General features: G+C 34.7%; 1 protein-coding gene and 1 long non-coding RNA gene across 3 annotated transcripts; both read right to left on the reverse strand.

Moving 5' to 3' along the window:
* Positions 1-6,828: 6,828 nt before the first annotated feature.
* LOC111898936 (uncharacterized) lies at positions 6,829-9,303 on the reverse strand. Of its 2 annotated transcripts, XR_006190893.2 has the most exons (5): positions 8,919-9,303; positions 7,675-8,302; positions 7,354-7,419; positions 7,181-7,250; positions 6,829-7,022 (listed from the first exon to the last, which is right to left on the reverse strand). It is a non-coding gene; the product is annotated as an uncharacterized LOC111898936 (long non-coding RNA). The 2 variants fall into 2 exon arrangements; XR_002852751.3 differs by having other exon boundaries at positions 7,354-8,302.
* A 269-nt stretch (positions 9,304-9,572) lies between these two features.
* Positions 9,573-13,770, reverse strand: LOC111898949 (protein DJ-1 homolog D). The gene is made up of 5 exons (XM_023894830.2): positions 13,637-13,770; positions 13,407-13,523; positions 11,362-11,802; positions 10,313-10,675; positions 9,573-9,933 (listed from the first exon to the last, which is right to left on the reverse strand). The coding sequence occupies exons 1-5, from the start codon at positions 13,700-13,702 to the stop codon at positions 9,745-9,747; spliced, it is 1,176 nt and encodes a 391-aa protein (XP_023750598.1). The 5' UTR covers positions 13,703-13,770; the 3' UTR covers positions 9,573-9,744.
* Between the last annotated feature and the right edge of the window lie 13,511 nt (positions 13,771-27,281).

Consider the following 27,281-nt stretch of genomic DNA (forward strand, 5'->3'; position numbering starts at 1 on the left):
ATGGTCAAGGCCGAGCATCAGAGACCTCATGGTAAGCTAAAGCCTTTGGAGATTCCCATGTGGAAATGGGAACGGATCGCGATGGATTTCATCACGAAGTTGCCAAAACGGCAAGGGGGTTCGATGCTATATGGGTCATCGTGGATCGATTGACCAAGAGTGCCCATTTTCTAGCCATATGGGAGAGTTCGTCGGCAGAGAAGTTGGCCGACCTGTACGTTAGAGAGATTGTCTCTCGCCATGGGGTTCCAATTTCTATCGTTTTTGATCGAGATGTCAGGTTTACTTCCCATTTTTGGCAGAAGTTCCATGAGGAACTGGGTACGAGACTGCATTTTAGCACAACGTTCCATCCACAGACTGATGGGCAGAGTGAGCGGACAATTCAGACCCTCAAGGATATGTTGAGGGCGTGCGTCATTGATTTTGGTGGGAGTTGGGATTCCCACCTACCGCTTGCAGAATTCGCCTACAACAACAGCTATCATTCCAGTATCGACACCTCGCCTTTCGAGCTGTTGTATGGGCGGAAGTGCAGGACCCCAGTCTGCTGGGGTGAGGTTGGGCACAGGGTGATGGGTCGGGCTGAGGTAGTTCTGCAAACTACCAAGATGATACAACAGATTAGACAGCGACTGCAGACCGCTCAGAGTCGACAGAAAAGTTATGTCGACCGACGCCGATCTAAGCTGGAATTTCAGGTGCGTGACATGGTTCTTCTGAAGGTCTCACCCTGGAAGGGTGTGATCCGCTTTAGGAAGAGGGGAAAATTGGGTCCCTGTTACATTGGGCCGTTCAGGTTTGTTTCCTGGGTTGGCAGGGTGGCTTATAGGCTAGAGCTTCCGGAGGAGCATAGCCGGATCCACAACACATTTCATGTTTCACAATTGCGAAAATGCATTATAGACCAGGAGGCAGTGGTATCGTTGGATGACATTCAGGTCGATAAGCGCCTGAACTATGTGGAGAGGCCTGTGGGTATTTTGGAAAGGAAGAAGAAGATTCTGCGGAACAAGGAAAGACCTTTAGTAAAGGTACAGTGGGAACATCGGAAGGGATCCGAGTGGACATGGGAGCCGGAGGTGGAGATGCGCGAGCATTACCCGACATTGTTTATTCCAGCGGACTTTGAGGACGAAGTCTAGTTCAAGTGGGGGAGAGTTGTAATGCCCCGATTCTCAGGTATTGCTTAAATAAGATTTATTGGGTTAAGCTCTACTCTACGAGTTGGTTGACCTACTCGTCGAGTAGCAGCTGGATGAGATCGCATTTTAAGTGACCTACTCGGCGAGTCCATGTTGGGACTCGGCGAGTAGGAGCTGGCAGTGGAAACCCTAAATCCCGGGGTTTGCACCTCTATTTAAAGGAGACTTAGCCTCCTTTGGTCTCTTTGCAGTCTTTGAGAGCTCCTTAAAACCCTAATTCGTGTGTGTGTGTGTGCCTTGGTGTGGTGTTGAAGCTTGGAAAAGGGAATCTTGGATGAAGAAAGCTAAGAGTGCAAAAGAAATTGAAGCAAGGAAGGAGTGGGAAGCAGGATTTACCTCAGCTAGCATCCTTTGGAGGTATCAAAGGGAAGGTAGGTATCTCAGCTACCACCAAAGTCCAGGACGCATGCCCGTAGTATATCCTCCAGAGTCTGGATGGTCCACTCGCTCTGACCATCCGTATGCGGGCGAAAAGCCGTGCTAAAGTGCAGACGAGTACCCAAATCGTCATGAAATTTCTTCCAGAATCTGGAAGTAAACCGCATGTCTCTATCAGAAATCACGAAGACTGGCACTCCGTGTTGTGCTACTACCTCTCGAATGTAGATGTCGGCCAGCTTGTCAGTCGAAATGCTATCCTGGATCAGAATGAAATGGCCGCTCTTGGTCAACCGATCTACGACAACCCAAATCGAATCCACTCCCCGTGCAGTCCTGGGAAGCTTCGTGATGAAATCCATAGTAATATCCTCCCACTTCCACACAAGGATATCTAACGGATGTGTCTTTCTATGAGGCCTCTAGTGCTCTGCCTTGGCTTTCATGCAGGTCAGACACCTCTCAACGTACCAGGCTACATCCCGCTTCATGCAGGGTCACCAGTAATTAGGGCGAAGATCTTTGTACATCTTCATTGCCCCCGGATGGATAGAAAACCTGGGTTTGTGCGCCTCATCCATCAAAATCTTCCGTATTCCTCCCCAATATGGAACCTAGACCCTCCCGTGCAGGGTCAGCAACCCACGATTGTCATAGTCAAACGAGGCCACCTAGCCTATGATCAGCTCGCACTTCTGACGCTCCTCCTTCATACCTGCAACTTGCGCCTCTCGGATCCGCTCCAAAAGTGGAGTCTCTACCGTCATCCTCAAGCAAATATCTCTGATCGGGGCTGCCTTGCGACTAAGCGCATCGGTTATAATGTTGGCCTTCCCCGGGTGGTAGAGATCACAATCGTAATCCTTCACAATATATAGCCACCGATGCTGCCTCATGTTCAGATTCGTCGGATCCATGAGGTACCTCTAGCTCTTGTGGTCCGTGTATATGGTACATCGAACCCCATAGAGGTAATGCTTCCAAATCTTGAGGGCAAAAACAACCGCCCCCAACTCCAGATCGTGCGTCAGGTAGTTTTCCTCGTGAGACTTCAATTGCCTCGAGGCGTAGGCGATAACATGGCCCCTCTACATCAATACCATGCGCAAACCTGAAATGGATGCATCACAATATACTACAAAATCCTCCATGCCCTTTGGCAGGACTAGGATCAGCGCCTCGCATACCTCTATCTCAACTTCTCAAACGCTGCCTGCTGCTTAGGCCCCCAGCAAAAGACCACAACCTTCTTCGTCAACTAGGTCAAGGGTACTGCTATATTGGAGAAATCCTGAATGAATCTCCGATAATAGCCTGCCAATCCAAGGAAACTCTGAATCTCAGATGGAGACTTCGGAACCTCCCATCTCATCATGGCCTCTACTTTGGTCGGTGACCATTATACCGTTCTGGTTGACAAGGTGCCCAAGAAACTGCACCTCGCGCAACCAGAACTTACACTTGGAGAACTTGGCATACAAGCTCTCCCTCCTCAAGATATCCAACACCTCTCGCAAGTGCTCATCGTGTTGCTCCTGCGTCTTGGAATAAACCAAGATGTCATCAATGAAAACTATCACAGACCAATCCAGCATCGGTCTGCATACGCGGTTCATGAGGTCCATGAACGCGACAGGAGCATTGGTGAGCCCAAAGGGCATCACCACGAACTCGTAGTGGCCATAGTGAGTCCGGAAAGAAGTCTTCTGTACATCTTCGTCTCTGACCCTTATCTGATGGTAGCCTGAGTGTAAATCTATCTTGGAAAACCAAGATGCCTTCTGAAGCTGGTCAAAGAGATCATTAATCCTCAGGAGTGGGTAACGATTCTTCACCGTTACCTTGTTCAACTCCTGGTAATCTATACACATCCGATGCGACCCGTACTTCTTCTTCACAAACAGGATCGGGGCTCCCCAGGGTGAACTGTTCGGCCTAATGAATCCCTTGTCTAACAGCTCCTGCAGCTGTGTAGACACTTCCTGCATCTCAGGAGGAGCCAACCGATATGGTGCCTTGGCTATCAGAGCCGCACCAGGGACTAGGTCGATTCGGAACTCCACCTGTCTCTCTGGAGGTATCATAGGCAGCTCCTCTGGGAATACGTCTGAGTACTCTCACACCATTGGTACATCACTCACATAGCTGGTCCACGCTGCTGAACACATACCCTGTGCAACCCTACTGAAGGTAGTGCCTAACCTCGCTACTGAACACATAGCTGGTCCACGCTGCGGCCTCTCGCTCTGAATCACCAACTCTCCCCCACTTGGGGTCCTGACACGTACCAACTGCTGTGCACAATCAATCACCGCCCCATTAGGGCTTAACTAGTCCATGCCTATGGTAACCTTGTTCCCACGCAACGGAATGAGAACCAAATCCACTAGGTAGCTCCTCATACACCCTCAAAACACAATCTCTAAAAACCTATGATGCTCGTACTAATCGTCCGTTAGCAATCTCGACCTCTAGAGGGCAATCCAACATGCCCGAAGACCCAGGGAACCTCTTGCTAAGTGCAAGAGAGACAAATGATCGGGTAGCCCCCGAATCGAATAGTACCTGAACTGGAATACCGTTCACATTGAACGATCCTAAACAACACATAAAACATAAACATGAATATCATAACTGGCATGTATAAGAGCTAGGGAGAAGAAAACATACCCGTCACCATATCGGGTGCGGCACGCGCCTCCTCAACGGTCAACTAGAAGGCTCGGTTCCTCACCACTGGAGCATCTGTCTTGCCCTGTCGACCATTCGTAATCCGTAGGGTCGCTGGAGTCAGCGCCGCCACTGGCGCTGCTGCTGTCAATCTTGGACAATCGGACTTTTTATGGCCCTTATGATTGCAATGGAAGCAAATCAGGTCTGATGTCAGAAAGGTGGAGGGTAGGGGCAGTACTGATGTGTGTAAAATGCACTAGTTTTAATCCTACTACTTCAAACACAAATAAACACACGAAAGGCAGTGTACCTATCGTTTAACAATATAGTTCAAGCAAGCAGAGTATCGAACACAGGGAACGGTAACAATTAAACTAACTACTAGAATTATCTAATTAAAAACAAACAATAAAAAGAAGGGTTTTCTCTAGTTTTGCAAGACTAGAAACTTACCAATTAACTAATACTCAAACAAAAACAATTAACAGCTAAAGGAAATAAAAGATAACTAAATTCAATAATAAAAGAGACTTCTGTTTAGGTTCGACTCACTTGTTTCTATAGTTGACTTTATGGCAAGTGCAATGGATTATTTTGTCATTGGCTACCGATTAATGTGATTAGATTCATGTTCACTATTATTAATCCTTAGAAAAGAAATTAATTTAAACAGTGGCCAATTGGTTAAACTAATGAATTTCTTAGTATTTTGATTCAGGTTAAATAAGACTTGTAGTTGTAGCTAATTAAATTACTAATTCAATCAACATCTTGTATGGTTGTTCATCACACAAGCTCACACATTGACTTACTTATTTTCTAATTAATCCTAGGTTCATATTCACTAATACTAGGCATATAATATTGTTTTCACATAAATCATATGAAGCAAGCAATTAAGAGGATGTTCATGCAACTTAATAGACTTGATAACTAACATAAAATAGTTATTGTCAACACATGAGGATTGTTTACAAGCTTAACAAAACGATTTCACCAAACAAATAATCCATGCCATAAAATCAATCCATATTAACAAGCTAATCTACCCTAAACAGAAGTGATGAGCATTTAGCTCATATCTACAACAAATAGTATCTCAAAAACGAAATCCATAATTTAAAACATAGTTTTGTGTAATAGATTAAGAAAAAGAGAATGTATGTTGCCTTTGATCTCTTTCGAATCGATCTCTAGGGTTGATCTTTGAATTCCAGAGCTTCAGTAACCTTTAATTTGCAGCTAAGTCGCCAAAAGATTCAGAAGAAGTCATAGTCTCGGGCAAATATGTCATATATATAGTTTCTGAAAACAGGGGCTACTCTTTGAGTCCCTTCGACCGACTTGATGAGTCCGTCACTTAAATCCCGTGTACGGCAAGTGTTCAAAGTTTCGCGAATATTCGTGTCTACTCAACGAGTTGATGGCCAACTCGCCGAGTTCTTCACCCTTTTAGCTTTATTTTCTTCTTACTTTATTTCCCGAGCTTCCATTTGCTAATCCCGCTTCCTTTTTAACTCGAGCATGTCTTTTAGGCTGAAAATATAATTTAAACACAATTAAGTACCTTTTGTTTAATAACTGAGACAAATTAGCCAAAAAGTATTAAGATATTAGAAAAAATATATAATTAAATATGCACATATCAAAATACCCCACACTTGACTTTTGCTTGCCTACAAAGAAAACTGAGTTTTAACACACTAATACCACATAAGACAATCGTAACCAAGCCCAACTATTATGCCAAGACCGCAACACATGTATCCGTGTCTAAAATTTTTCTTAAGGATCCCCCTAATCCTAAATACTTGCAATCCTCATAAATATTCACCCACTTCTGGGGGTATATCATGAATACTAGCTCTAAAGCAAAAAAGATTTGATATTATCTTTTTTTTTCCTAGGAAATTAGAAAACATCACTTTCATAACCAAACATTAGCTTTTTTTTTTTCTAGGAAATTAGAAAACATCACTTTCATAACCAAATATTTTTTGTTTCTGAAAATGTGACTAAATTTATAAAAAGTTGATGGATTTACAATAAATAGCTGGATTTACAAAATAAATTAATTCCCAATTTCATTTATATACTTGATTTATTTATAAAATCGTGATTTTACAAAGTATTGACATTTCTCTCACTTTTATAATGCTTAAATTGATTTTATGAAACTTAATGTAGTGTTAGTTCCACGGTGCGTATTACCAAAATTGGCATTTCATTTGACCAATTCTACATAATCTTCCCATATTCATATTTTGGCACGCAATTCATTATACGACTACTACAAAAAAGAGCATTAGCGACGGCCAACACCGTTGGTAATCCGTCGCTAACCGACGGATTTGCAACAGACCAAAATCTGTCGGTATTTCTTGTCGTTAATTGTTTGTAACAGATTTCCAACCGCTACGGCTATTTTTTAGCGACGGATTATTCCGTCAGTAATTAGTAACGGATTACCGACGGAATGTGTTTTCAACAGATTACCAACGGAATAACTAAATAACGGATTACGGACAGATTATACAACATTTTTTACCGACGGATTTCCGTCACTAATCCATTGCTAATAGTGATTTTATTTTTTTTAAAAAATATATATAATAATTTACATGAAAATTCACACTTTTTTCAACATTAAATAAACAAAAATATAATAAAACAAACACAAATTCAGAAAAACCTAATAGAAATTTTTAGACATTATATAATCCTGGCTACATCTTCAAGTTTCAGACCTTCAACAAGAATGATTTCCTGAAACCATAAAGTAGTGGTGTTCAATAATATGAACTTATAGCAAATTCCTAATGTATTGGTGGTTTCCATTGTTGAAGGGTATTTGAGACTTTTAAGAAAAAAATTAAACACCTTCTGATTCGGTCAATGTTACAAGAGGGAGAATATATCTTAACCTGCTCTTTAAGAAGACAAGATGTGCAGGAATGAGATCATCATATGCAGCATCCAACAAGTAATAAATACCTACAAAATGAGAAAAAAAAATGATACCACTACTTTTATTAGCAAGTAATAATGAGACACTCATGTTTTCACAAATTAGGGGTATATTTGTAAATATTCACACCAGAGGATAGAGTGTTTTACAACCAAGTTTGATGTTGGTGTTGTCTTTCAACCACTGGGTTCCATCCTTCATGAATCCCACAAAATGTAGCAAAAATATAATTATTTTACTTCTCCAACTCCAAGGAATATAATTTTTTTTCAAAAATTATATTTAATGAAACTAACTTGACACAACATTTTAAAACAAGCTTTGAAGCTTCTCATCAATAATTAAAAATTCATAAAAACTCAACAAAACATATTTGAAGACATTATTGTTTTTCTGTGATAGAGTTTTGTCATAAGCAGACATTCAAGTAAAATGAAAAATGATACCTACCACAAAGACAAAGTCACCTCTCTACAGTTTAGTCACAACTCACCTTACACTTAAGTACTCGAAAGCCTCATCATCACCTATGCAAAATTTCTTTGAAACAAAGAAACATCAGATAGTTTTGGATTTTATATAATAACTAGTAATTAACGGATTAGTAAGTTTATAACATGTTAATGCTTTTGTTCATTTGGAATAAGAGAGTGAATAATAACAAAAGCTGGATGATCAGGTGCAAAAATATGAGTAAAGGGCCAAATGGTCTTTTTTGGTAAATGTCAAAATTGGATGGTTTTTTCATACATGCACTGCACAACTTTTTTAGATTAAAAAGGCCAAAAGGAGAAGGAACACAGGTTTATTAAAGGGCAATATGGTCTTCATGTGATAAATACTAAAAGTAGAAACTTTGATCTCAAATGGGATTGATTCAAACCATGTGATTTGTGCTACTATCAATTTTAAAAGTATTGGAAAAGGAACAAAGTATCATCAGATATTCCTCCAAACCAAAAAAGATAACTAAATAATACCAGCAGATGGTGGTTATGCATCTCCTATATCCAATACTTTAGCTCCTCATTTGTCTTGTATGTTGAGTTCAAGTTGTATAGATCAGAAGGCATGTACCCTAAAGTCATTCCATGAATTGTATCAACACTTTTATATTATTCAATGTATTTTATTAAATTCAAAATCAATAATTTTTTGTAACCACACCGATGTTACACCACATCGAGATAAATATGCAGCTTTTCTAATTAAAACCTTAAAACCATGACAACAATTTATCAGATATCAACAAAAGAACAAAATTTTAGATAATTTATATTTTCTAACCTCCTGTACTGTGCCTGTTCCCGACTCTATGATTTATGAAGAAAACAACAAGTCAAACTAAACATAACCGAAAAGATAGATATAAAAGAAGAGATTAAAAAAACCTACTTTTCTATATTACATGTATAACAAAAGGAGAAATGGAATTTTAAGTATAACAAAAGGAATGGAAGTTCATATTGTATCCATTTCAGCCAAACTCAAATAGATTCAAGCACTCAAAACACAAACAGATTCAATTTTGGTGGATTGGTTTTTATAGGGCATTTACTCAAACACATGGTATGCATTTCAATAAACCATACATTTAAGATAATTAAAGATAAAAGAAATCGAGGTGCATCAAATATAAACATAAAGCTCAATCGATGTAATAGAAAAAATAAGTTGGGGGTTTTTTTTTTTACCAAAACTCAGAGAAAAAGATGAAATCTGATCCAATGATAAGGTTCACCGACTGCAGCAGCGACTTCGACGGTGATGGTGGCGGCAAGATGGCAAGGCGATGTTGTTCGTCGATCACAGAGAGAAAGGGGAGCAATTTTACTTGGTTAAGGGGTGGTGGATTGCAGGTCAGACTGACGTTGGGAGGGAGAAGGTTTGCTGACGTCGGTGATGGCAGATGTAATGTCGTTGGCGAAGGAAGTGGCCGCCGGCTGGAGGCGGAGGGGCTGGCACGCTGGTTGCAGATCGGGGATGCGCTGGGATGAACAAGAGATGTCGTGTGAAGTGTGAAGTAGAAAGAGAAGAGGCAAAGTGGGAGTTGGGCACAATCCAACCCATAACGATTCAGTGAACCTCTCCCTTTAACATTCTTATATTTACCAAATTGTCCTTACTATTTAAAAAATCAAAATTTATTTTAACCCATTTCCGGTGGAATATAATTTTTTTAGATTTCTGTTGTTAAAGCGTCGCTAGTTGTAACGGTATTACCAACGAAGTGTATTGTGAATTATGTTTTCTTAATCCGTCGGTATTCCATCTCTGTTTCCAACGGATTTTTCCGTCGCTAAAATTCTGTTTTCTAGTAGTGTACTATACTTGGAATATCTTGTCACTTTTCCAAATTTTCGAAATAGTAAATATGACATCTCAAAATAAAATGAAAATTGTTACATTACAATACACATTACATTTGAAAGATATCACAATATGTCGGATTTATTCTATAAATTGAATTTAATTCCGACTTATTAAACCGACAACAAATATGTCATGTTGTGGGTGTGACTAGAAACTTACCTTTACACCAAGTACTTCCATTAACTTAGCAATGAACTGAGGGTGTTTTGGCCAGCCTACTCCGGTCACTAAATTTCCATCAGCATAGCAACCATCTACTGAATCAGGTTCCATCCAGGTTGCACCAGCCAATACCACATGAAGTTTGGCAGCAGGATATGCAGTACATTTCTTGCCCTAGTAAATGTAGTTGAAAAGAGTTATTAAATGAAAGAAATAATGAGTTCAATCCATTGAATGTCAACTAAGTATTCCGACTCATTCAACCACATGCAGTATATATGGATGCTCTAATGTCTTATCATGGTTTTGTAATAAGGAAAGAAACCACTAAACTTATCTTGATATTACAACTACACAACTTGTAGTTGTAATATGGTCATAATTTAATCTTATCCTTAACATCTAAAGTCAAACCATCCAAAAACCAAGCTATCTTCTCTAATGAAAGGTGACTGGGAATGGAATGCTACTTAAATCCCAACATTGTGCTATAATGAAAGTGACTGAGAATGATTTTGATGATATACATAAATTCCAAGAGAAAAAGCCTCACCTTAAGAACATCAGCAGCAGCCAAAATTTGTTGTCCATATCCTATGGATGCAACGACCTTTCCAGAGTTCATAAAATATTTCACCAGATTAATAGCATCTTGGTTTAGTGCCAGGTATTCTGGACCTCGACCTCCAGGGATAACAAGAGCATCATAACTTGAAGCATCTATGTCCTTAAAGGTAGTTGTCATTTCGAATTCATGTCCATTTTTTTCACTAAAATTCTGGTCCCCCTCAAATTCATGGATAGCTGTATAGCACCTATCACCCTTTTCGATTTTGGGGGAAACGGAATCTACATGGCATCCAAGAATTTGAAGGGACTGAAAAGGAACATATATCTCATATTCTTCCATGAAATCCTACACACGAAGCAAAAAAAAAGATCACTAAGTAATAATGGTGTAACCACCGTATTATAGCATCATGCTTTAAAAAAATCCATCCAATTATAGTAATGTCATCCGAATACAAAATAATTTTCACTGCTATAAGTGGGTAGATTTTTCAAAATATAATGTCTTAATAGAAAAAAAGATTGAAGTACAATGCTACAATTGACTAAACTATTCAAAGTACAATGTCTTGATAAAAAAACCTGAAAGCATAATATTGTAATGAAAAGAAATGGTTAAGGTGCGGAATTCTACCCAGATTGTCTATGGTTTAAATCCTGGCATGCCCAAAATATCGCTAGTGTTTCGCAATTGACTTACCATGTGGGTCGGGGTGATGTGAGCCGCTCAGATGTTGCGATTTACCGTTTTTTTAGTAGAAAGAAATGGTAGTAGGATATGATATAATGCACAAATAAATGAAATTATGTTGCTATTTCTTGCAATTCACCATAAAAGATATATCAAACACTCGAGGTAAGTAGAAACATGGAAAAATGCAAGAAATAGCAAAGTACCTTTGGATTTATTTTTTACTATAACATTGTACTATCATTTTTCCTTATACTTACAAATCATATATTCTTATCTATAAAATCTACCCAATGATAGCAAGCTCAGCTCAAGAAGGGAATTACAAATGTACTACTTACCTCACAGAGGACTAGAATCCGTTTGTTGAAACCAGTGACAGTTCCTTTTAATGCCTTAATGAAATTACCAATAAACTCGGCATGCCCATAGTAAGCAGCTCCGGTGATTAAATTTCCATCAACGTAACATGATGCCATTGTCTCAGGTTTTTTCCAATTAGCACCAGCAGTAACAAGCACGGGTCCCAAAGTAGGAAATGCTGTAAGTGTTCGACCTTTCAAAACACCCCCAGCTGCCAAGATAAGTGATCCATGACAGATGGAAGCAATGGGTTTTCCAAATATGGCAAAATGTTTAGCCATTTTCACCACAGATTCATATGTTGCAAGATATTCTGGAGCACGTGCTCCTGGTATAACCAACCCATCATATGAACTTACATCAATCTCATCAAAAGTTGCATTCAGAGTAAAGTTGTGAGCTCCCTCTTCTGAATATGTCTGCAAAAATATAGTAAAGCATAATGAGGGAGTGTCTCTATTTGACAAAATCTTTATGTTTCTTTTTTGGATGTAAGTGTAAAATGTTCCCTTTTTAGTCTCGTTGAGACGGTTTATTCGGCCTAGAAAAAAGAAACAGGCCTTATGTATACAATATTGTCCAGAAAATGAGAAAAAATATGATTTACCCATTTAATCACTTTACCAATACATGGCTTGATGGAAAAAAAAAAAAAAAAAACCCTAAGAAGACTAAATACAATAGAAGCATAACTATCTTATTACTAGTGCATGTAGGGCAACTTCTTACTTGTTCCCTTAAATTTCCAAGTTGTTAGTTCCAATATTTCAAAAGTAATATCCATGGTTCTTACTTGTTCCCTTAATCTTTTATTGTTGTTATTAAATTGGATAGATGGATATTGCATTTTTTGCTCATGCATGATTCAATATAGTTTCATTGAGTTTTTGCAAACTGGATTTAGCTTGTAATTGAGTGGTGATGTTCTTTAGGTACTGCATTACACAATAGAGTCATAAACTGCACAATTGTTCTCAGTTTATTAGTTTCGTCTGATGATTAGTTAAATTTGATTTCATCACACTTTATTGCCCTTTAAATTTCCATATTAGGTTAGAATCTGCTTTAGCTTTATTTACTTTCTCTATATTCATTAGATTTCATTTTAACTCATTAAATGAATTAGATATTGTAGTACTTGATTTGTATTTTTGATCAGTAGAATTGTTATTTGGATTTTACTGCAATTCTTTGTTAATGTTACTTAGGTTAGTATGGTAGTAATTACCATTTTTTTTTGTTTTTTTGCAAATTTACTTGAAAATGCTTACATACATGTCAATATAATATTAGTACATTAGTATATGTTATACATTAGTATGTTAATAAATAATATTAGTCTGTGTTAGAATGGTAAATATTTTGGTAGTTAGTTGGTATAAATTTTTAGCATTAGTATTTAGTTATGATGTTAAATTAAGTAACTAGAAATTTAGTCTTCAAAAAGTAAACCTTATGTTGGATGAAAATCTAACTTAGGATGTTGTTAATTGGAAAGCAAAAGGCACGTGATGTTGCCATGTTGGTGTAATCTTATTATCTTATACAATCACTTGGGGTTAACGGCCTGTTTTTAACCGTTTTAGTCAATGGACTAAATCCTTAACAAAATGTAAAGTTAAGGATGGGTTTGGGAAAATTTTAAAAACCAGACTAAACTTATGATTTTGAGTAAAATAAAGGGACTATCCTTGTAATTAACTCTTAATTTTTTTTTTTGAAAGGACAAATATATATTCCTAAACTATTAAAATCCATTCCAGAACTTTAACCATCAACCTCAAGGAAAGAAAACACTAGATACTGTTGGACAAGCCCATTAGTAATTAACTCTTGATAAAATTTTAATGTGATTTAGTTATAAAGGAATATCAGATTATTTGCTTTCAAAAAATACGGGAACCATTGTGAGCAAAATAGAAAGGAATCGAATTGAAGTCCAGAAAATTCTTCTTCTTTATGCAAAGCTTAAGAATTATTATCAATTTGTATATAATGTCTACTGATTTAGTAAGAGGAGGACCTGATGAGGAGTTATACGATAAAGAACCGTGCGACAAATATCACCGGATTTTTTATCAGGGCAAACAGCATCAACCGACAATCCGAACGCTTGCAATGCCTGAAAAGGAACTATTGCCTGCACAACAAAATCATTTTAATCAGAATCGAAGTCTACATTGAGAACCACTTGTTTATAGCAGCAAATGTCAAAGTTAAGAAGGAAAAAAAAAAAAAAAAAAAAAAAAGAACCTCAAGGTCTTCCATGTAATCGCCACATAACATCAAGATCTTCTTTGGAGAACCCAAATTAGTCATTATAGATAATCCTTAAAATCAGTGTTTGGAGGAGTAGCCTTTGGACACAAATGTGGACTGTAGGGAAGAAATATGTAACTACTAAACCCCTTTCATTTATATGAAACCAATGTGGGAAGGTGATAGAATCGTTTCTATTTTATTTTTAAATCAGATAGTGATTTTTTTATATATAAAAACATAATATAAAAAAAGCTAAGGTATATTTTATTATTTTGAAAATGTTACCTAAGTTAAGTGGGTATAAAAGAAATAGTAACTCTATCTTGGAACGCGGTTTTAAGATGAGTATATTATGCGAACTCAATTTACCATTTTTTATCTTTAAAATATTATATTCAATCACATGGTAGTTTTTATATTTATAATAAACTACTATAAATAATCAAAGGATAACTTGGATCGAGCATTTAATATGTAAATTAAATGAGAACCTTTAAATAAGATATTTGATTCTCACGTGGCCTTAAACAAATAGGCTATCTAAGTCCATCAATTAATCAATTGTAAAAACCAGGTGTGTGCACGATTTCCATGATATCTATACGAATTCTTTTTCCAACAAAAGGCTATTGATATTCACACTAGGGATCAACATATAGGACCAATACCCAATCTTGAACTGGACGTTAACGTGTACCGATTAAGCATATATGGTCCGATATCGGTTCTATGATTTTGGAGAAAATGATATTTGGGTATTCGGTTATGTACCAAGGAAAATCCCGACGACCCCGAAACAAATAAACTAGTCCCCAACATTGGTGAGGCTACATTATGCCAAGGTGGGTCAAAATACCATATAACCCATACCCCTCTATTAGACCTACGTTTTACACACTTGCAAAAAAAAAAAAAAGGCAGTTTCACTTAATACTAAAAGCAAGATGTGAGGCTCTAGTTTGGCTACGTGAGGTGTTACTCGTGGCTAAATTGATGAACAAAAGTAAAAGAGTGATGCTTGCAAGGGACATGCATCAACACTTGGTGACCCTTTTTAATAAAAGCATGATAATTAAAATTTTAATCAATGATAATTAACACTTCCATTTATAGCAATCAAATTTGGTCCAATCTTGTCCCACTACAAACAAAATGAAATTTAATGGCACAATCTTTTAGTGACATATTTTCTTTATGCCACTATAATGAAATTTAATGGCACAATCTTTTAGTGACATATTTTCTTTATGCCACTATATTGTACTTTTAATGGCACATCCTAAATGCCACTATAATAATTAATATATTTAATGACACATACAATTTTATGCCATTAAAAGTCATGTTTATTAATGACACAATAATTTCAAATAAAACTAAAATATTTTGATTTTATTGCATACAAACCATAAGTTTTATTCTAATTTAACCATTTTTATGCAAGCGGTATCTCGTTGTTTCATTGTTCAAAAAAACTATCTTATTCTAGTGATTTTATATTTAGATTTTTATTTTTTTTCCCTCCTACCAACTGGAAACTTAGGGCGAAAAGGGAAAACTCTCCAATAAAACATTAGGGAGAAGAAGGAAAACACAATGCTTTGAACTTCATAGTCGATGCTCTAAACCCCATCGCCACACCATCAATTTGTTGCCCGCGTTGGTGTCCATTATTCCCCGTCGTTAACGCCCACCGCTGTTAATGCCGCCTTTGCTTCACCTTACATGTGCTTTTCATTTAATCACATAATCCCTAACACCTTATATTCCTCATTCTTTGCATTCTCCTCAAATTGTGCTTTCTATTTTTATTAAACCGTTCAATGGAAATTGTTTTTAACATTTCTTTCACTGCACTCTGTTCATTCTTCCCTAATTTCATCTATTCTTTTTACTGATTCGGTGGCGTGTCTACAAAAGCAAAATGCCCATGGCTCTCACATGGTAGTTCATAGGTCTGTCGATTTCTGCAGGTTCTTTCTTCCACGTATATTGTAGGCATATATATTTGTGTCTATGGCTTTACATTTGTTTACATCTATATACTTTTGCCAGAGGATCGGTCCCCTTTAACTTTTTGTTTATCATATGCTAGTTGATTTATATACTTTGTCTCTACTGATTGTATATGATCCTTTGAAATATGGATTTTCATTTCGGAAATTCTACCATCTCGAGGGAGAAATGTTTCATCTATGCTTCGGTATACATTAAAATTTTATTACAATATATAATAATTTGTTCTTTTCCTTTGATTTGATGATGTGATAGGTAAAGGTTAGTTGAGCAAGGCTTGAACATGAGGAGTCCTTGGGCCTTACTGGATTGTGCCACACAATAGATTTCAATCTATATCTGTAACTTGGAACGTGAACGATCATAATTTAGCTAGACAAAGTCATTCGTCTATTACCTCTCAACAGTTCAATAAACTGATGAATTTGATAGCTAATTTGAGCCAACAACCACACCTAATGCTGATTAAAAAGTTTCATGGTTTCACTTTGATTGAATATATTCATCTTTTGTTCCTATTTATCTGCATTCTATTGGGACTTGGGAGGTAAATTCGTTGTGCCATCTTATTAGTTATTGTTTCTCTAATTATTGCACCACATGTTCAAATCCCCAAGGAGTTTTATGGATGTAAAAGATGGAGAAAATAAACGGTAGTCTTGGATGAACATGTTCTTCTAACTTAAAAAGTACCAAGTGAATCAGCTGCAACTACATGCGCCTAATCATTATATTAGTGGTTTATAGTATTTAAAGTGAAACCATTAGTGTCAACATGATAGGGTTTAGACATGTTTTTTGCATTTATTTTCATGTGCCTTATCTTGTTATCTAATCATTTGGTGAGTAGTAGTAGTAGTTCCTTAATCCTTATTATGAATCACATCAAATTGAGTGATCTTCTCCAGTTTGTTCAGACTTAAGAATATGACATTGATCTGTCCTGTCGTAGGTTTTGCTAATCAGTGCAGTGGTTGTTGATCTACTATTTAGTGACAGAATGCATGTGAGTGGATGAGGTTGGGTTGGGCAAACATTTTCTTTAGCAAAGTTTAATGATTATTTTAAAGGGAAGAAATTACGATTCGACGTTCAAAAGAGGAATGGAAAGGAATGGTTGAGACTTTTCTTAAAATGCGTTTTCATTTCTTTCTGATTCTGACTCTGTTCTTCTGGCTTGATCAACAACACACTCTTACAAACTAAAGATGATAACTGTTAAGATTATAGTTTCTTTTTCCTAGATACCAGAAATCAAACAATGAAGATTTCCTATCACCGACTCTGACATGTAAGGAAGTTGGTGGGTCCTTTTACACGGTATCTGAAAAAGTTTGGGAGATAATTCAAGAGAATCGGGTGCTGGGTCCACCTAAGTTATCTCCAAGAGATGAAAACATGGAGAAGCTAGATAGCTTCTTAGAACATAACCCATTGGGTTTAATGTCTGTTTATCTAATGATGGAATTGGTAAAAGGTTAAAACTGTCTTTTGACAAGAAGAATTCAAAATAGAGACTAAGTATGTTGCTAAACTACCATTAAATTTGGTCATTCTTGCCCTTCAAGGCGCAGAGCTAGAAAAACTTTAGGATTCTTTAAGGGTTCTTGATATTATCTTGAGACAACAAGCAGCTCAAAGGTACTACTTTTATAGTATCACTATTTATTGCTAGTATCTACTTTATTGTGTGACTCTCTACATTTAACCTACCCTTTACTGTGACATCCCTATTTTCTCGGCCAGAAAAGATCGATTTTCTTTATGCTTTATAAAAATCAGAGTACCTCTTTTAATAAAAATATTGCGGAATTTGTTCCCAGTAAAACATGATAAATACGTTATCAAAGCATTTCTGAAGAAAAGTATTTTTATTCATTTTAAAACATTTGGGATGTCATCGTCAATACAGAAAAATAAGCATAAACAGAACTTACATTCATTATCACTAGTGATTTACATCTCCTTAATCTCTCAGTGTAATGTGACATCATAACAACCCTTGTGATATAAATACACTGAATGGGTCAGGTTGGGAAACTTGGTGAGTACATAGGGTTTTCAACCCACAATAGTATAATTATTATGTTTAAACAATCAAACAATCAACCCAATCACCCATCCCTCATTATCTTCTTTATTCTTAAGGATCTACCCTAAAAATCAACTATTTCTCGTTCACTCATTCCTAAGGATCATCCTAAGAAATCGGCACGAAGTCCATCGTTGCCACGGTTTACACAACATGCACTAAGTCTGCATAGTCGTCGGGGTTTAGGCATCAAGTATGCATGATCACTAAGATTTAGGCATCAAGTCTGCATGATCACCAGGGTTTAGGCACCAAGTCTGCATGGTCACCAAGGTTTAGAGTACACCAGGTGAGCACATAGTTCACAACACTTACAGGTTGTGAGCCTGCTAGTGTTCCACTAGACTGTCTAGAATAGTCTGTGGTCGTCATCCATACTCTGCTGAATGACGGGGCCATCGTTTGGGAAAAGGCTTCTCACATCGTCCACCCCTCATGTGACATCCCCATTTTCACGGCCAGAAAAGACCGATGTTGTTTATGCTTTATAAAAATCAGAGTACTTCATTTTATAAAAATGTTGCGGAATTTGTTCCCAGAAAAACATGGTAAATACGTTATTAAAACATTTTCGAAGAAACGTATTTATTTCATTTTAAAACGTTTGGGATGTCATCGTTAATACAGAAACATAAGCATAAACAGAACTTACAATTATTTACACTAGTGATCTACATCTCTTTAGATCTCTCAGTGTAATGTCACTTCATATCAACACCTGTGATATAAATAAACTGAGTGGGTCAGGTTGGGAAACCTGGTGAGTACATAGGGTTTTCAACCCACAATAATATAATTATTATGTTTAAACAATCAAATAATCAACCCAATTACCCATCCCCATTATCTTCTTTATTCTTAAGGATCTACCCTAAGAATCAGCTATTTCTCATTCATTCATTCCTAAGGATCATCCTAAGGAAACAACATGAAGTCCATTGTTGCCAATGACACTTTGGTCAAGCGTAGCTGCTAATCTTGTCACTTAGGCACAGCTGCCAGAATTGGGACATTTCCTATGAGGCGCTTCTGCCGGTATTGACCTTTTAACGCCACTGTCATGGTCATAAGGCTCCCTATTAGGCACAGCTGTTGATACTGTCCTTAGAGCGCAGCTGCTAGGACGTTTACCGTAGATCTAAAACATCTACGGGTTGTGGCGCAGCTGCCAGTGCTCATCTATAGGGTACTTGGTCCACTGCTGCCAATGTATTACCTATAGGGCACTAGGTCCGTACTACTAATGTTCCTCTATTTCAGCTTTTATCCCTCATCATTCATCTACCCATGTTTTACGCAACATATTTTGTAGATATAAAATACTTTATACAGTTTACATCATTTAAAACATGTATAAAAATCTTTCACCAGCATAGACAACAAGTATTAAGACAATATGCACACATAACACGTAATTTATATTTAAAATACTTCATATCTATGTGTAAGATGAAAGGGACCATGCACTCACTTGAGAAGGTGGTGACTCGGTACTCGGACAGCGCTTCGTTTACTTTAAAATAATTTCCTTCGACGAAACCTAGTATTATTACCACTAGATTTTAGTCTAAGATTTACCGTGACTAATTATTAGTCTTATTATTATTATTATATAAGCGTTTAAACAATACTTTCCAACCACTATGTACAGACAGGGGCCAGACATAAAACACCGGAGGGCAGGACCATTTTGGCATATAGCACTTCTGAAATCCAACAACCCTATGCGGCCCTTTAAACCAGATTCCCCGTACCGCGAGTAGTTAAAAAGATATTATAACGACACTTATATAATTCATAATAATAGCTCAAATATTTATTATAAATTTATAATAACAATACTAATTTTAAATATAAACTATATTTAAAATAGGATAAGCATAACTTACTTACAAGGGGATTTTAGCTAGGAGTCGGGCTCTGTAGGGGCAGAACTTCGTCGCTGAATCTTTCTAAGAAAGATTCGTGCAACGCTTCAGCGCTCACCTTACTATACTAAAACTACAGAAAGAGAAGTCGAATCACGAGGGACCGAAATGCTCGGGGGATAAGGAGAGAAAGACTCTTGAATCAAGAGAATGGTGCAAGAAATATGAGAGCCCAAGGCTCTTATTTATACTAATTGAATTTTCAAAAACTACCCTCCATAATTACTTAATGACCTTTTAGTTATATAAACAATTAAACACCCCTCTATAATACTATTTTAAATGGATTTAATGATATTTGTACTAAACTAATGTCGAAAGAACTCAACATTAGTCTTATAATGACCGCATCGTCGATACCTTTCTAATGATATATACATATGTATATATATGTGTACGTATACATGATTTATACTTTATTTTAATACGTAAATATGCTATTATAATTTGTAACTCGTTCATACGAACTCCGTTTTTGATGTTCTTTATATCCACGCGTAGGTGGAGACGTACTCTACAACTTTCGTTTAGACTCCGTCGGCTAATTTTGACTTTATTTTTAAAGTTATATTTTTAACAGGCCGGGACAGGATTGGTCCGTTAAAATCTCATAACTTCTTTATCCGATGTCCATTTTCGTCTGTCTTTTTATCGTTACGCTACTAATAACGAGATCTTCGATTCTTGTTTAGGTTGTGTCGGCTAAAAATCAATCGATCTAAAATTCGAATTTCGGGCTGTACACCGCTAATCCGAAACTTTGAAAAATCATAACTTCTTCATACGAAGTCAGATTTGGGCGTTCTTTTTATCGATGTTCTTAGTTTAACATATTCTACGACTTTCGTTTAGAGCGCTAAGGCTAAATCTCTCTCTATCCTAAATTTACTATTTACGCTTCCCGGCGCCGTGCCGGTTCCGACGCGAAACTTCGACGGGTCATTACTTCTTCGTTATAACTCGGATTTCGGCGTTCTTTATATGTACGGAAACCCTGTGACATATTCTACAACTTGGTTAAGATTATTTATTCTAAATAATCTTTTTTTCGAAAAGTCGTTTTCGACCCCTATTGCCTCTAAATTGACTAGCCCGGATCTGCAGGCGTTACACCTCACCCTCACCTCGTGGTCTATAACACCTCTCAACTCATCATCGAACTCATATTACATCTACCCATGTTTTACCCCAACATTATCGTAGATATAAAATACATATACAGTTTAAATCATTTAAAACATGTATAAAATCGTTCATCCAGCATAGACAGCAAGTATTCAGATAATATGCACACATAGCACGTAATTTATATAAAATACTTCATATCTATGTGTAACATCCCAAAAATTCAAGCCAAACTAAAACTTTTTAATACATTCTAAACCCATCAAGTTATTATAGTTTGTTTTCAAAATAGTTTAGACATCAGAGTATCCCCAAAATCAATTCATAAAACCATAAAATATGAGGAGCTGTACGATTACGCCTTTGCCTTCCTGTGATAATCTGATGTACCTGAAACAATAAACTGAAACTGTAAGCCTGAGAGCTTAGTGAGTTACCCCCAAAATACCAACGCCATACAAACATAACCATATCATATTAACAAATACAGAACGACATGCATAATGAGTCGTTGGCCTGACTGGACCTTTATGTATGCATCTCAACTAAGTCTTACTGATTTACTTTTCTTTTGATTATTTTTTTTGATTTGTTGTTATAATAACAGAGGAAGAAGTTTGAAGAAAGAAGTCTGAGGTTTTTCATGAAAGATATTTAGGGTAAACCCTGTATCCTTCTATCCTAGAGTTTATTACCGTCTACAAGATGTTATTATTACTATGGAGATGAATTGTCCAAAGAAGTTTCTTATAAGATGGGTTAGATACAAAGTTAAATATGTTTTCTTTCTTTTTGAGAGGGCATCATTTATTTCCTTCCAACACTTGGGATTGAATATCTCTTTCCCCATGAATTCCATATATTTGGCATAAAGAATTTCAAAAGAAGTTCGACAAGAACCAGTCCTATTGATATAATAGAACCCTAAATAAAAAAAAAGAACAAAAAAAATTTTAACAGGAGAAACGATGTCGTCCAATAACTCCAATAAACATTTTAAAATTTAGATTTGGTGGGTTTGCCATCACAAACCATTGAATTTATCTTTGTTTATTGTCTTATGGTAAAAAATTACTGATTTGGGGCTGACTGGAGGGGCCTACCATTGCAAATGTTTTTACTATAAGAATTGCAAGCTTGGAACTATGTTTTATTTTCATTGCTATTTGCTACATAAACTTTTTTATTGTTACAGAAACCGATGTTTGGATTAGAAGCAACTAATCTTAGAAATTGAATTTTGATACTTAATGTTGGTATAACTTCTATTGTTATTATAAATAAAATTTTAGGCTATTTAAAATTTTAAATAGTTATATTGCGATGTTTCATTTGCTATAGATGTGTTGGTTCACGTAGGTTGACTTTGACTAATAGTTCTGAAATGTTCTATTTGTTTCAGGAATTGAAGCCAATCATAAACTTTGCTGTCAATTAGAGGGATACCTGATGTGGCAATAGTAACAATGTGAAGAAAGACCGATATGTATGAATTGCCTGCCTTCTCTTTTTAAGAAATGATTGTGTTTTTCTTATGTTTTAGTTTACCAGATTTCATTTTTTTCAATATTAAAACTTAATTTAAACTAGAAAGGTTACCCCCGCTACGCGGGGGCGAGAAGTTTTCAATGTTGTTTGCGAATCGATAAATATGACAGACGTAAAAAGTGTAAGGATGAAAAGCCCGGGCTTTGCCCCGGACCGTTTCTTTCATGTTTTTATGAAAAAATGTAAAAGTTTTTACTGTAAGGACCAGAAGCGTCGAAATAGCTAAAGAATTAAAGGGGTAGGAATTAGCAACTTTTTAGAAAATGATCAAAGTTGTCAAACCGTTAAAGTTTTGTGGCCAAACTTTAAATATTAAAAGGTTCCTAAAAAATGTAAAAATATTGATTGTAAGGACCAAAAGTGTCAAAATGGTTAAAGAGTGAGGAGAAAAGTTGCCAAAAAAATCCAATTTTTATGAAAAAATGTAAAAGTTTTGACTACAAGGACCAAAAATGTCAAAATGGCTAAAGAATTAAAGGGGTAGGAATTTGCAACTTTTTAGAAAAGGGATCAAAGTTGTCAAACCATTAAAGTTTTATAGCCAAACTTTAAATATTAAAAGGTTCCTAAAAAGTGTAAAAATATTGGTTGCAAGGATCAAAAGTGTCAAAATGGTTAAAGAATAAGGAGCAAAGTTGCCAAAAAACATCCAAATTTATTATTCCTAACTTTGAAGCCCAATAATAATACAGGGACCAATTCTGCCAAAAAAATGACAAGTTTACTACTCCTTTTCTTCGTAACTTTAATATATATATATATATATATATATATATATATATATATATATATATATATATATATATATATATATATATATATATATATATATAATGAGTAAATGTAAAAAATAACAATATGCTTCTATTTTTTTTTTATCTATTATTGCACCCTACATGTATATAGTTTCCATTTTGTTTTCTTATTAAGACATTCTAATTTCAAAATATGCCCAATTATAACAATAAGTATCAGATTACCACTTTTGCTTACCCATTCAACATATTTAAACATAAAAAATGTATAATTTCTATAATGCTTTTGCTTAATTTACATTTTTTTCCACACATGTTTATCATGCATGAACCTGCAATTGCAGGAGACTGAATGATGGTTTTACATAAATTATTCAGGTATGTTTTTTTAAACCTCAATAGTTTAAAATAGATGAAGATTCTCATGAAAAGGAAACATTTTTCTAATTCTAGCAATTTTAAAGTTTATATGTTGATGTTTATATCATCTTTTGTTCAAAAATCAGCTGGTGGATATGGATGATAACAATGTACTTAATTGATATTGAAATTTGGTGACCTACAATCCTTCTTAGTTTTCTTTCTTGATGTATGTTTTTAATTTATTCAAGAAATTTATGTATTTATCTATAACAAATTTAAATTTTATTTTATAAAAACAAATTCAAAATTTAAAATTAATTTATTGTCTGTTTGGTGAATTGGAGTTAATTTTCCAGGATGCACATGTAATTTTCCTATTTTTAATTTTGATGTCGTTTTTCTTTATCACAAAAGAGTCTTCATATAATGGTTAAATATTATGTCAAACATATATAAATTAAATTTGATAGCTCTATAAATTTAATAAATTTAATAGCAATGTTATTGTAATTAAATTGATCTCTAAACTACTTTAAGGCTTTTTTCAATGATTTTTCTTTATTATGTAGTCAAATGTTCAGTTAATTGTCTACCTATGGATCCTCCTGTACAAGAACTAATTTGCTAGATATGTTTTTTTTTCAAATATTGAACAATCAATTGTGTTCTATTGACATATGGATTTATGTATCTAAATATTTTCAGAATCTTCTATGTCAACACTGGGGGCGAAGGGTATCAAAAATTATAAATTATTTTAATTAATCTATTGGTTTTTGACTTTTTACTATACTGTAATTTGTGTTTAAATAATTTTTTTATTGAAGAAAATAATATTTCTAAATTTCCACATAATTTAATTAGGGAAAGTTTGTTTGTAGGTGGAGAAAATGGAGGAAATCGCAAAACGAAAAGCTAAAGAAGAGTAAATAAGATTGAAATCAAATTGACAATAGGTGTTAAGATCATGTAAAATAATCATTTTACCTTGACATGACATTTGTTTATATTTTATTCCATGTGGTGTTAAGTTCATGTAACATGACCATTTTGCCCATAAAATCACCTTTGGTAACACGCAACGCGCGGGGAAACCTTCCTCTCTCTCTCTCTCTCTCTATATATATATATATATATATATATATATATATATATATATATATATATATATATATATATATAGAGAGAGAGAGAGAGAGAGAGAGAGAAAGCAAAGTTCTTTTGAAAATCAAAAGATTTGTGATAACTATTACGACCGTTGTATTAAATTATATTTATTTTTTCTTAATCAAGGTTAGAATTGTCTTTATTTTTTATCAGTTTTAATTTAAAAAACATTTTGTTTATTTTTAATTCATTTATCCATTCAGAAAGATTTATGTTATATTATTCTTTTTGTCCATATTCATTGTACTTTCCGAAATTCATTCATCGATTCATTTATCCATTCAATTCATCGATTTTCTTCTTAAAATCTTCTTCTTTTCTTTATCGAATTATATTCATTGATCTTGAATCGTTATCTTTTAATTTCTTATTGAAGATTTGTTATCGATTTTGTGATTCAGTACTCCGATCACGTTCTAGGTTAGTTTATTTATTCATCATTCCATTTGATAAATCTATTTTCTTCTTAGAATCTTGTTCTTTTCATTTTTAACTATCTACATTGATATTTAATCGTTATCTTTCGATTTATTATTATATATTGACTTTACTGATTTTTACGGTTCATTGCTATGAGCGTGTTCTAGGCTAGGGTTTTTTTTAGGGTTTATGGTTTATGGTTCCAATGATTGTATTTATTGTTATTCTTTTCGAACTTTGTTTTCTATTCAAAACCTTTATTCATTATTGTATTGTTCTTTCAAAATTGTATTGTTTTTTGTTTTTTTTAGGGTTTAGCTTTGAAATTTACATTGATTTGATTCAATTTTCATTGTTTTTGAATTTTTCAACGGCTCATCAATGGAATCGAGCTTTTCTATTTCTGGAAATCCTAATAATGAAGGTATTATTGCATCTAAAAATTTATTCTATATGCTATTGTTTGTTTGATTTACTATGTGTTTGTTACAAAAATTGATTATAGATGTTCTTCCTTTCAATGATAATTAACAGTTTTCCATTGTAAAATGTTTTTAGACTTGAAAAGATTAAATAATTATACAAAATGCGGATAGAAATAAATGATGATATTTAGTAATATTGATAACTGCTGATTGACCCTGGTCAATAAGTTGTGATCAATACTATTTTGCACAGTATAGAGTACTGCTTATAATTAAGTTATAATCATAAGTTATGCATTGTAATATGTTTAAATTCAGAATTTTAAATGGATGGAAGTTTTAAGACTTGAAAAGATTAGATGGTTAAATGCGTATAGAAATAAATGATGATGTGTAGCAATATTGATAACCGGTGATCGATACTATTTTACACAGTATAGAGTACTGCTTATAATTAAGTTATAATCATAAGTTCTGCATTGTAATATGTTTAAAGTCAGAATTTTAAATTGATTGCGGATGGAAGTTTTAAGACTTGAAAAGATTAGATGGTTAAATGCGTATAGAAATAAATGGTGATGTGTAGTAATATTGATAACCGCTGATTGACCTTAATCAATAAGCTGTGATTGATACTATTTTGTACAGTATAGACTACTATTTATAATTAAATGATAATCAACAGTTCCATTACAAAATGTTTACAGAATCCTTGACAAATTCAGAATTGTAAACTGATTGCAGATGTAAGGTCTTGTAGTTGAAAAAATTAAATAATTATACAATCTGCATATAAAAAGAAATAATGATGTGTAATAATGTTGATAACAGTTGGTTGACCTTAATCAATAAGATGTAATTAATACTATTTTGTACAGTATAGACTACTACTTATAATTAAATGATGATCAACAGTTTTCCATTATAAAATGTTTTCAGAATGGTTGACAAATTTAGAATTGTAAACTGATTGCGAATTTAAGGTATTGTAGTTGAAAAAATTAAATAATTATACAATTTGCGTATAAAACGAAATAATGATGTGTAGTAATGTTGATAACTGTTTATTGACCTTGATCAATAAGCAGTGATCAATATTATTTCCATAGTATAGAGTAGTCATGATTGTTGATTTGTTATTTTTATATACGTGCAAGTATATGATGGTTGTTGATTTGAAATTTCAGTAGTTGACGTGTAATTTCATTTTTGCATACATGAAGTTTTTTTTTCATGTAGATATGCATATTTTATGTATATTATTGATGTTTTTTCTTATTTAAATGTTATATAGATCGGTCTTCTGCTGGGAATGGTTTCTTTTCTTATTCCAATGAAGAGGATGAGAATAGCACAACAAATAACTTTGTTAACCCATCAAATGGAGTTAATCTTGGTTATTCTTTATTTGTTCAAGATATAGAACAAGATGAGCATAGTTCATCAAACAATTTATGTTATTCTATAGAAGAAATTGATTCTGGTGATCGTTTTTTTATTCAACCTCAGCATTGTAATCAAAATATTATAGTAACAACTGAATTGGAAGGTCATTAACAAAAAATTATTCAAATATTATTAAAATTTCTTATACTTTTATATTAATATATTTGTTATTTATATTCTTAGATCATCTTTTCCTGCATTAAAGTAAGATCTCTTGGTGACACAAATACATTTTTTTTTGGATTCCCAATGTCGATAAATTATTTGAGCATGTTCTACATTTAAATTTGACTATTTGGATTTGGGAGATGATATGTATATGAAATATGTTGAAAAAGCATGGTTTGATTG

Source organism: Lactuca sativa, chromosome 4 (assembly GCF_002870075.4).
Source record: "Lactuca sativa cultivar Salinas chromosome 4, Lsat_Salinas_v11, whole genome shotgun sequence".
Taxonomy (NCBI): Eukaryota; Viridiplantae; Streptophyta; class Magnoliopsida; order Asterales; family Asteraceae; genus Lactuca; species Lactuca sativa.

Excerpts from the sequence above, each read along its gene's own strand:
- LOC111898949 (XM_023894830.2), bottom strand. The coding sequence starts at position 13,702 with ATGACTAATTTGGGTTCTCCAAAGAAGATCTTGATGTTATGTGGCGAT. Across the intron at positions 11,803-13,406 it reads ATCGTATAACTCCTCATCAG|ACATATTCAGAAGAGGGAGC; the intron begins GTCCTCCTCTTA and ends ATATTTTTGCAG. Across the intron at positions 9,934-10,312 it reads CTGCTGCTGATGTTCTTAAG|GGCAAGAAATGTACTGCATA; the intron begins GTGAGGCTTTTT and ends TACATTTACTAG.